We start from the raw sequence: 9,994 nt of genomic DNA, 5'->3' as shown, positions 1-9,994 counted from the left end.
TCAGCCTCACGAACACGTTCCTCCAGTTCAGCCTCCTGAGAGCATGCAGCCTCCTCCTTGCTCTTGGCCGCAGCAATACGGCGACGGGCGTTCTCCTCAGCCTCGTCAGCAGCTTTTGCCCGTTCCTCAGCTTCGCGAACACGCTCCTTTAGTTCTGTTTCTAGGGAACGCGCAGCTTCTATCTTGATTTTGTTGTTACTATCGTGTCGTCGTGCAGCTTCTTCGGCAGCCGCAGCTCGCTGGTTGGCTTCACTAACACGCCATTCTGCTTCTGCTACCCGCCCCTCAGCCATAGCTACACGTTCTTGTAACTCTTCCTCAAGACGTTGGGCAATTTCCATTTTTTTCTGTGCTTCATTAACACGCTGTTGTATAGCCTCTTCAGTGGCTTGTGCATATTCTTTGGCCTTGTTCACACGTTCTTCAGCTTCTAGCAGACGTACCTTATTCTCATTCACTCGTTTTTTTATGTTTTCTTTCTGGTACAATGGAGATTGTTTGTGGCTCTGTGTAATGTGAGTTATATTACAGGTGTGTGTGGGTAAATATTGGTTATCTGAGCTACTCTTGGTAGAGTACCAATTAATATTCGACTTGGAGAGAAGTATACTATCGTCTTGTTCCTCCGTTTTTATCTCAAAGCAAATTTGTTTTTTGTTTTGCATGTATGGTGGGAGATGTACTTTAGGTAACTGTAAATGGCGATGATATTCACTTTCTTTACGACAACCATACATACAGCTACGGTATATCTCCTGATGTTGTTCCGGTTCGTCGCAAATACATGTAATAAGGGTTACGCTATTCACTACTTCTGTCGGGAGAAGGTGACTTATCAACCAGCAAGGTCTATCACATGACAAAGGGTGTCCGGCAAGGAGGTCTCGCAGCGTGTGCATATCTAGTTGAATCTTTTGATCGCCCTGGTATAGGTGAGGAAGCAACGCAATTGTGAAGATCCCGGAACTATTTGTATTCGTATACTGGTTAAAAAGAGTCACTATAATGGACCCTTCGGTTTGATTAAGTAATGCCTCTTCCAAGCAATTATTCAAAACTGGATCATCGGAGCTGGTCACAACGTTGTGTTTGATGTGGTGTTGGTACGAAATACTGGAGTCCTCTGCGATTACTCCTGTCGAGCTGTTTGACACAACCCGCTGACTTAAAAGGTCTGTCAAACCCCACGAATAAACACGTACTATACTGTACTGTAGCTGTACAGGTAAAGCGTCGTTTGTAGCGTTGATCACCTCAAAAGCGTGACTGACGGCCGTGAGCACCAACGTGTGAAAGAGCTCCATGGTGTGTGCAGTAGAGGAGCCGTGAATGATGGCACTGTGCATAGATACCGGCGGTGAGTCACACAAGTACGCACGGTCGCTTCCAAAGCTCTCCGCCACACGGTGCCCCAGCACGGCCTCGTACAGCGTGGTGTGAAACGGGTAGTACGTCACACTGTCAAAACGAAACCGCGAGGTGCCCGCAATGTCGTCGCGCAAAACTACATCACCAGTTTCCGGGTCGATCTGAATGCTGCTTATGTTGTCATTTATGTCGCCACTGTTCAAACGCGCAGGAGCAATGTGGGAACAGTAAACAACGTTTCTTATTTCTTGTTTCATTGTGAAACTCTAAGATTAAATATGAAAAAGTAAATTGGGGTGTTTTATAAATTTTTTGTGACAGTTTCCGATATTAAAAAAAAAAGCGTTGCAGTAAAAAGTGTGGGAAACCATTTTAGTATTCGTTGTATGTACTATGTAGCGCTGTTTATGTATTTGTAACGCAACAGCACATTTAAAGAAGATACAGAAATAAGAAATCATTTTCTATTAAGGAAAGGAGAACGATTTATGTAGACAGTGGAAGAAGAGAGAACGGTAACGTTTTCAGGAAAGGTGATGAGTTTCGGTAGTTTGGTACTTGGTACGTAATCTGATTGGGCAACGCCACGGTTTGGGGGTAATGACAGTTCACCGTAGTCGAGTAAAATACATGGTTTACTTCTAGATCGTAGTCTTGAATACAATAATGAATTTGGAGACTTTATGATGATGCTATTATCAGGGGTAGTATTGTTGTTGTTGTTGTTGTTACTTTTGTTCTTGTTGTTCATAGACATAAAGGTAGATCCAGTTGTTGAGGACGATAATGGTTTTTGTGGTTTATATTTCCTATTTTGGTAGTATAAAGAATTACCCTCAGTCGGATTTTTGTTACTCTCAAAGTTGTCACGAAATGGGGACTTACGCAAGCACGGTGGTGGTGTGAACAGATCATTCCCATGCTTCGTTGACACATCACTCTTCAACGACGATTCTACCAAACCCAAGTTATGTGGTGCGTCTTCTGTTGCTGTTTGTGTTGATGCTGAGAGAAAACATCTACGCATAAGGAACTGTATCCACTTGACATAGTAGAGCCGGTATGTTCGCTGCTTTACAGTACGTTTCAGGTGAAAATATGCATTAAGCAATGCTGCAGAGGAATGGCGAATAGTAAGAGCTCTCGCTGTTGCCGCTGTTTCGTTTAAAGGTTCTTTTTCCTCTACTGAAACAATACTAGAAATCTCCTCTACGGAGTCGTGCAAAAAGTGTTTATCAAAGTGATCTGTCCCATCAGCACTACTACTTCTACCGTCATGGTTCAAAGCCGGTAACGTACTACTAAATATTTCATGAATGAGTGGAGTATCAGTACAAATACCACTAGTATCTTTTTGTACCATGTTGTCATCAAGACGCAAATACACAATGCAAGGTTCTGTCTCCCTAGTAGGAGAGACAGCAACTTTATTATGTTGTTGCGGAAGGATAAGTGTCTCTTGTAGTTCAAAATCAATCTCCTGAATATCATCAGAGGACGCCAGAGAGTCAATAGGAGTCATTTCGCTGGCTGTGCTCTCCATATCACTACTGCTACTGTTACTATCATATAAATGGTGAGATGACGTTACCGCAAGACCATCCATTGTTCTTACGTATTTTCAACTTGAACAAAAACAAAAAGAACAGGAACAACAGCGGCAGTAACAAATAACAATAATAATAATAATAATAATAATAATAATAATAATAATAATAATAATAATAATAATAAAAGCAAAACAAATACATTAGAAAATTGGCAACAATATAAATTTATACACGTATTCTATTCTCTTCAAGAAAAAGATAAAGTTAATGAAAAACATTAACCTTTGGCGTCACAAAATGATAAAGAAATAAAAACGAACTCCTTGGTTTCATTCGTTTACTTTAAGGTTTGTAGTCTACAAGTCACAATGGAGATACTTCATTCTATAAGGAGGATTAACATGGTCGTTGTGATTTGATATAATTTCTTCTATATCCGTCGTTCGTTGAGAATCTTCCTCTAATAATGTCGGGGTCGAATTACGAGAAGTACTAGATAAGTGGCTGTGAATACTCTCCATCTCCTGTATGTTATAATTAACAGGTGTAGATGGACGCGCAAAATCCACTGACAACCAATCTGTTTCGGGCAAATTTCCGTCAACTGCAATCGAGCTATCCTGCTCCACCGCTGATATTTCTTCTCGTGAAGATGCAGAGGATGATCTAAAGCTACTACTATCCCCACGTAAAGAGTACTTCTTGTCAACCACTGTGGTTTGACCATCTACACCGTTTTCGGAAGACCCTTGATGGTTGTACGCCTTTTCCAGCCTCTGTTCTGCCAGTGGAGGTGGGCTCTTTTCCCTTACAGGAAGAGTGACTTGTCTTGATGTATCACAACCCTCTAGTGTAGGTGACTTTTTCTCTTCTGCATTACTTATTTCTTGCTCCGTAGCAATGGCCCCCATTGGTGGTTTACTTTCATTGGGAGTCAAAGTCAATTCGACAACAACTTCAGATCTCTCTGAAGGAGGTAGAATGCCATTAGCAATAACACCACCACCATTACCATTACCACCAGCAGTAGAGGGAGAAAATGATGAAGAAGAAAAATTGGTGCCCAGAACTTTCTGTGTTTTCAGAAAACCCACTTCGGAGAGACGAGAAATCCATTTTAACCAGTTACGGAAGAATATTTTCATCAAGTGTAACCGCACATTCTCCCGAAGTTTCATGTATTTTGGAATTGTCTCGCTTGTAGTTAATCGTGCCGTTTTCACGACTTTTGGTGTCACATTTCCCATAAGAATGTAACGCGGTATGGATGACATCTTCTCTGCCAACTCCACTTCTGATATGGGTGGTAAAAGGGAAACACGCGGGGCACAACCTCCTTCTTTATCTTTCTCTTTTTCCACACAAGATGAGATATCCTCCACAGCGCTCACATCTAATGGTAAAGAATTTATCGGTCGTCCCTCAACCATTGGAAGTGTCTCAGCACGCCAATATGAAGGAGGTGTAGGTAACACATCCCCTTCATCTATACTCACGCTAGATGGCGTAACATCTGATTCTTCTGAAAAGGCACTGGAAGAAAAGCTGTATACTGCCTCAACTAAATCTACAGGTGGCATCGTACCTTCTCGTACAACAGCAGAAAGCGGATCCAAAACAACTTCTGCATCTGGCAATGAGATCTTTTGATTTTTCAATTCAACTTCCACGGAATCATGTTGAGATGTGATAGTTCCATTATTATGATCCCTTTCAACGTTCTCTAAAGAAACTTCTTCTTCCCTATTCTCTATTGGAACAGATATACATGGTTTTTCTTCCTCTATAAGAGTTGACAGGTTTTTGCTGCTTTGATAATCCTCCATAGGAATCACCACTGGAGAACTTCCCCTTGCTTTATGAGATGAATTCTCTTGATCAGAGACAGGATGCACAGGGTGACTATCTTGTATCACCACCTGATTAGATGCTTTTTTTTGTTGTTTTAATTCTACTATGGATACTGAGATTTTATTAGATAACTCCTTATCATTCTCTTTCTTCCCTACATCACTCTTCGCCTTCATGTTCTTAGATTCTCTTGACCGCGTCAAAATATTATGAAACTCTGGAACAGGAGGAACATCGCGTCTCTGCAGATGATCGCCGTTTCGATTCAAATTTCTGTCTACAGTACTGAGTGATGCTCTTATTACCCGCTCCGTTCGCACAAACTGACGTGGCGATTCTACTGAAACAGAAGCTGGAGTCAGTCCATCAAGTTTTCTCAATGCGTGGGCTGCACGGAGGTCTGCAGCCTTTGTCCCTCTAGGTGAAATAGGAGTGTCAGTTAACTTTGTGCGATAATTAGAATGCCCGAGAGCGGTATCGGTTCTTGCGGAGCGTTGCGAAGAGAAACCAGAGGTCGCGGGGAATGAATATTTAACTAACTGACTTCCCAAGGTCTTTCGATGAGAATCTAAAAACAAACGGTTCGTTTCTCGAGGTGAAACAGAAGGTTTGTTTTCAGGTTCTTCCCGGGCGTTGAAGTCACGACGAAGAATTGCTGAACGTGTGAGTCGTGGGGAAGGAATAGGAGCATCATTGCGGTGAAGTGATAGTGTATCTTTACGGGTGCTGAGACCACCTTTCTTGATGCCTGTCCCCGTAGTTGCAGAAGACGGCGGATGACGGGGGGATTCTTTTGATGACATTCGTGGGGAAATGACACCACCGTGCCGTTCCAAAGCAGAACTTGAGGCACCACGCCGAAGAGGCTTCACATTTGGTACGGACGGCGACTCACTTTTTTTCTCTGTTAATTTGTCACGTTGATTTGGTTTCCTAGTTCTAGAGCATGACTTTTTCTTTTCATGTGATGCTCTCTGAGGAGATTTATCCCCGTTTTCTAATGTTTGTATTTCAGTATTTATAGTCAGAGATGTAGCTGTAGTTGGCAGTTTTGGGTGGTTTTCTTCTCTCCTGGAAGTCAATGGTCCTCGTGGTGAAGGTATGCGAAAGAATAGAGGGTCCCATCGGTAGTCAACACCCATGTATAGTTGTGGTGGGGGCTCAAACTGATACCGTAGTGGTGTATTTGTCATCACTTCTACCTGTTATCGTTATGTATATATATACACTTCTGGTTAGTGGTTTAATTTGTCTTGTGTCCTCTTTTTTTTTTTTTTACTTTTCTGTATCTATGTACCACCCTCCTCCTTTTTGCTATGACTCTTCCCTTTCTTCACCAAACCCTTTTTTATTCCACTCTCCGTACCTCTTGTTTGCTCAAAAAAATAAATAAATAAATAAATAAATAAATAAATAAATAAAAAAAGAAGTGTAAAACAAAGGAATAAGAAAAAAAAGTGAGTGTACAAACCTAGTATAGAAGGGATGGGGTGCACTATGAAAGATCCAAGAAGAAGAAGAAGAAGAAATAATATATTCATAAATATGATACAGCTATCTCAGTGTGTACGAAACACGTATGAGTTCGCTACTGTCACGTTGCGAATCCATCGAGATGGATTGTACGAGTTGCTGCGCTCTTCCAGACGGAGTAACCTGATATTAAGACCAGTTACACTGTATTGTGGAATTTCAAATTGCATAATTATAGGGCCAATCTCACGACGTATTGCAGCAGTAATGGGTGTAGAGGTGGAAATTCGAATCTTGCACACTTGTTCTGTACCTCCATAAAACTTTGCAATACTCCATATGATAGACTTCTCCACTTCTTTGTAATCATATGTTTGGCCAATGGCACCGACGCCGAGTTCTACCGTTGCGTTAGTGCATGAGAGTGGAGCTGGTACAATGACTTTGACGGCAACTCCCTGTGTTGTTGCTGGGATATCTGCACGTACCCGTAGTGTTATCTCTGCTCGATGTGTAGACAATAGTTCAACAGACTGTACAAGTCGAAAAGGTTGTGTGCACTCAGCACTCAGTCTGTAATTCATAAGAGTGAATTCACCTTCTGGTGGTCTAATTGAAAGTTGACGTTGTGTCTCAAAACTAGAGTAATCAGCATCCTCATGAAAGTTTACGCTATCAAGGACTACAGATGCGTACCGCGTTTTATTTGCATCCCCACGTCCTACAACCAAGTCTTCGTTGAGAGTTAAATACAATATAGGGGATCCAACAAGAAAACTTTTCATAACGATAGAACCTTCCACATCTGAGACTACCACATTACCACTACTGTTAAACACAACGTTTAAACGTTCTACAATGTCCACATAGATTTCATTCTTCCGTTCTCCTGATGTCTGTACAATAGATGATGCAGCAGCATCACTCCGCCGTGTCCTCTCCATCAGCTCACCACGCTTTAAGCGTTCAAAAAATGACTCAATATAATTAGAATCCGGATTTGATACAGGAATAATATCGTTAAATATGTATGGACGTAATCGTTCGGCATTAAGCTCCTGAGGTACTCCCATATCAAGCATTTCATCTAGTAATTCATACACCAGCGTGAAATTTTTGCGAACACTCTCCTCTGAGAGTATACCGAGATAATCCTTTATCACTTTAACAATACGTAATAGAATTTCCAGAGTAAGGCTAGGTGACGAATTTACCATTGATGTACACACAAATAGAAGCTCACGTCGCTTCACGCAACAAAAATTTATTCCCTTTTCGATAAAAAACGGTGGACAGTCGCCTTCTGGTGCTTGATGGTGCGCACCATCCCAAAATTTGTACTTGCGGAAAAAAATTTCATCAGCGTTACGGGGGGCGTCTTGTCTGTAGTCTTTGAAGATGAGTTTGTCACCGCGTGGGGACAAGATAAACACCTGTGAGATGTACATTTTCTACACTGGGATAGAGAAATAAAAGAGGAATAGCCAAAGAAACAGGAAAGAAAAAGAAATAAATAAATAAATAATAATAAAAGCAAATATGCAAGTCGAAAAAAAAGTAAAGAAAAAAAAAGGAAAGAAAGAAAGAAAGAGAGAGAAGGGGAAATAGAGAAAAGCGAACGAAACCTGCATATAGAGGAAAAAAAAAAATAGACAGAGGCGAAACAGGTAATCTTCATCGCCAACTGTAGTGCTATTCAAGATGCTGACAATAATTTTAAACATCATCATCATCATCATCATCACTACTCCTGACCATTATCCTTTGCCTGTATATTTTTATTGATCGGTGCGTTGATATAGCACTGACGCAGGGCAGCTGTCATGCGGTCAATGTCTTTGGTTAATTCACCATTTTTGTCTAGAATCAACTGAAGCTGCTGGTCAGCTCGTTGAACGTCCTCTCGCCACTTTCCAACAAGTCTTCCCACCAGCTCAAGTGTCTGTTCTGCCTCCTCTTTAATCTTGGCCTCAGTCGCCTTGCAAGAGCGCACAACACGACGTCTTGCACTTGATACAGAGTACCATGTTAAGAGGAAAAAAAGTAAACAGAGTGCCGGGATGCTGTGCTCCTCTTTCCATTTATGATGCACAATCTCAGCAGCGTGTGTTTGAATAGCGTTAAAGTCACGTTGCTTCATCGCCCGAAGGATATCAGCAGTAGGAATGCTGTATTCATTATTTTTTCTTACATCTGAAGGAGGAGAAGTTGAGTTGGAATTATTTGTAGGTGACTTGTCTTCGCTGCTGCTCTTGTTGTTATTACTGCTGCTACTGATATTATTATTACTATCAGCACCGCCGCTTTTTGTTGAAGAGCAACGACAAATGCACCACAGCGGTGAGGCGAAGATCTGGGTTCTTTTCCTTAACAGCATCATACGTACTCGTCTCCTTATATCTAGCGGTGTAGTCTTTACCTCCCTGCAAACACAAGAAAAAATCACCAAAACAAAAAGAGTAATATAAACCATATAAAATGTTCATACAATGATGAAACACATATAAGTTATCAAACAAAAAAAAAGTATAGATCAAATAACACACAAAGAAAAACAAATACAAACACAAACTTAGACGCATGCGAACATACATGTACACACACACACAGACACATACATATTATATATATATATATATATATATATATATATATATATATATATATATACACACGCAGACGGACAAAAAAAAAAAAAAACACTTACTCAAAAAGATGAATAAATAATAATAATAATAATAATAATAATAATAATAATAATAATAAACAAGAAAAAAAAAAGAGAGAAAGAATAAGCAAAAATAATAAGATACTAAACTAATCAGATTCATTCTCCACGTAGTATCTGTACCTCTGTTGACTTTACGGCAACTGCCGCGAATGCATAGGAGGTATGCGGTGGTAGCCTCACTACTGCCACGCATTGATCCCCCGATAGTGTCCACTTTACAATGTTTTCTTCGCAGTCCAACTCTACCTTAATTACCGCATTGGGAGCAAATGCGTAACCCGTTTTTTCAGCAACAAGTGCCCCAAAGTTATGCGCTACTCTTCCATCATTCCAACAGAGTGCTAGTCCCTCACATCTACCGATGCTCTCCATACTGCAGAGACATGCGCCCTCTGCCACAACTCCAACTGCTGCTGTATCACAGCGCACCACGCCGAATGTAATAACATGTAGTCCACTCGAATAGAAAGGACTCGCTGCGGCGCATACTACATCTGAGAACAGTCTGTCACTGCACGATAGTGGACGGAATGGACCAGCAGCAGCAACAGGGTAATGAGATTCCCACGACTGCTGCAGACCGTAGAAACGTGCCTCTGCGCAACAGGCTTCATGATAGGCTTCTGGAATAGGATTCTTGTAACCACGCAGCAGGTTTAGCAGCATACCAAAGAGAACAGCATCTCTACACGGGATTTCAATCATATCATTCTCATGGTCTTTGCCACTATTCTGGCGAAAATGCATGGTCGCCATTAAAAAGAGAACCGATTGTGGGTCTTTAAGCAGAACATCACGCTGTACTGAAAATCGTTTACCATCCACACAAAAATTAACAATTTCCGGTACACTCGAATCAAATTCAAGAAGTTCACGTTGGAGACCACGTAACTTATTCGCAACTTTTGTTAGGGACACATCAGAAAACTGAGTCCTTGCAGTATTCTGATGGGTTCTCCTATTCCCAGGTGTGCACGCCGCAGGAGTCTCTTCATCCGAACCTATAAACATAGGTTATTTC

General features: G+C 41.2%; 6 protein-coding genes across 6 annotated transcripts; all 6 read right to left on the bottom strand.

The window, feature by feature from the left end:
* Window positions 1–2: 2 nt before the first annotated feature.
* TM35_000441280 (uncharacterized protein) lies at window positions 3–1,625 on the bottom strand (the record flags this gene model as incomplete). The annotated part of the gene is made up of 1 exon (XM_029030137.1): window positions 3–1,625. A coding segment is annotated over one exon (1,623 nt), but the record flags the coding sequence as incomplete, so codon positions are not given.
* Window positions 1,626–1,825: 200 nt separating this feature from the next.
* Window positions 1,826–2,974, bottom strand: TM35_000441270 (uncharacterized protein; the record flags this gene model as incomplete). The annotated part of the gene is made up of 1 exon (XM_029030136.1): window positions 1,826–2,974. One exon carries the CDS (start codon window positions 2,972–2,974, stop codon window positions 1,826–1,828), a length of 1,149 nt encoding a protein of 382 aa, XP_028878537.1.
* A 300-nt stretch (window positions 2,975–3,274) lies between these two features.
* TM35_000441260 (uncharacterized protein) lies at window positions 3,275–5,962 on the bottom strand (the record flags this gene model as incomplete). The annotated part of the gene is made up of 1 exon (XM_029030135.1): window positions 3,275–5,962. The coding sequence occupies one exon, from the start codon at window positions 5,960–5,962 to the stop codon at window positions 3,275–3,277; it is 2,688 nt and encodes an 895-aa protein (XP_028878536.1).
* A 366-nt stretch (window positions 5,963–6,328) lies between these two features.
* Window positions 6,329–7,690, bottom strand: TM35_000441250 (AP-4 complex subunit mu; the record flags this gene model as incomplete). The annotated part of the gene is made up of 1 exon (XM_029030134.1): window positions 6,329–7,690. One exon carries the CDS (start codon window positions 7,688–7,690, stop codon window positions 6,329–6,331), a length of 1,362 nt encoding a protein of 453 aa, XP_028878535.1.
* Window positions 7,691–7,986: 296 nt separating this feature from the next.
* On the bottom strand, window positions 7,987–8,622 carry TM35_000441240 (uncharacterized protein; the record flags this gene model as incomplete). Its single annotated transcript, XM_029030133.1, has 1 exon — window positions 7,987–8,622. The coding sequence occupies one exon, from the start codon at window positions 8,620–8,622 to the stop codon at window positions 7,987–7,989; it is 636 nt and encodes a 211-aa protein (XP_028878534.1).
* Window positions 8,623–9,069: 447 nt separating this feature from the next.
* Window positions 9,070–9,984, bottom strand: TM35_000441230 (uncharacterized protein; the record flags this gene model as incomplete). The annotated part of the gene is made up of 1 exon (XM_029030132.1): window positions 9,070–9,984. One exon carries the CDS (start codon window positions 9,982–9,984, stop codon window positions 9,070–9,072), a length of 915 nt encoding a protein of 304 aa, XP_028878533.1.
* Window positions 9,985–9,994: the final 10 nt, after the last annotated feature.

The sequence above is a fragment of the Trypanosoma theileri genome (genome assembly GCF_002087225.1).
Source record: "Trypanosoma theileri isolate Edinburgh chromosome Unknown TM35_Tth_44_V1, whole genome shotgun sequence".
Classification (NCBI taxonomy): Eukaryota; Euglenozoa; class Kinetoplastea; order Trypanosomatida; family Trypanosomatidae; genus Trypanosoma; species Trypanosoma theileri.
This window is presented reverse-complemented; position numbering and strand designations above follow the sequence as displayed.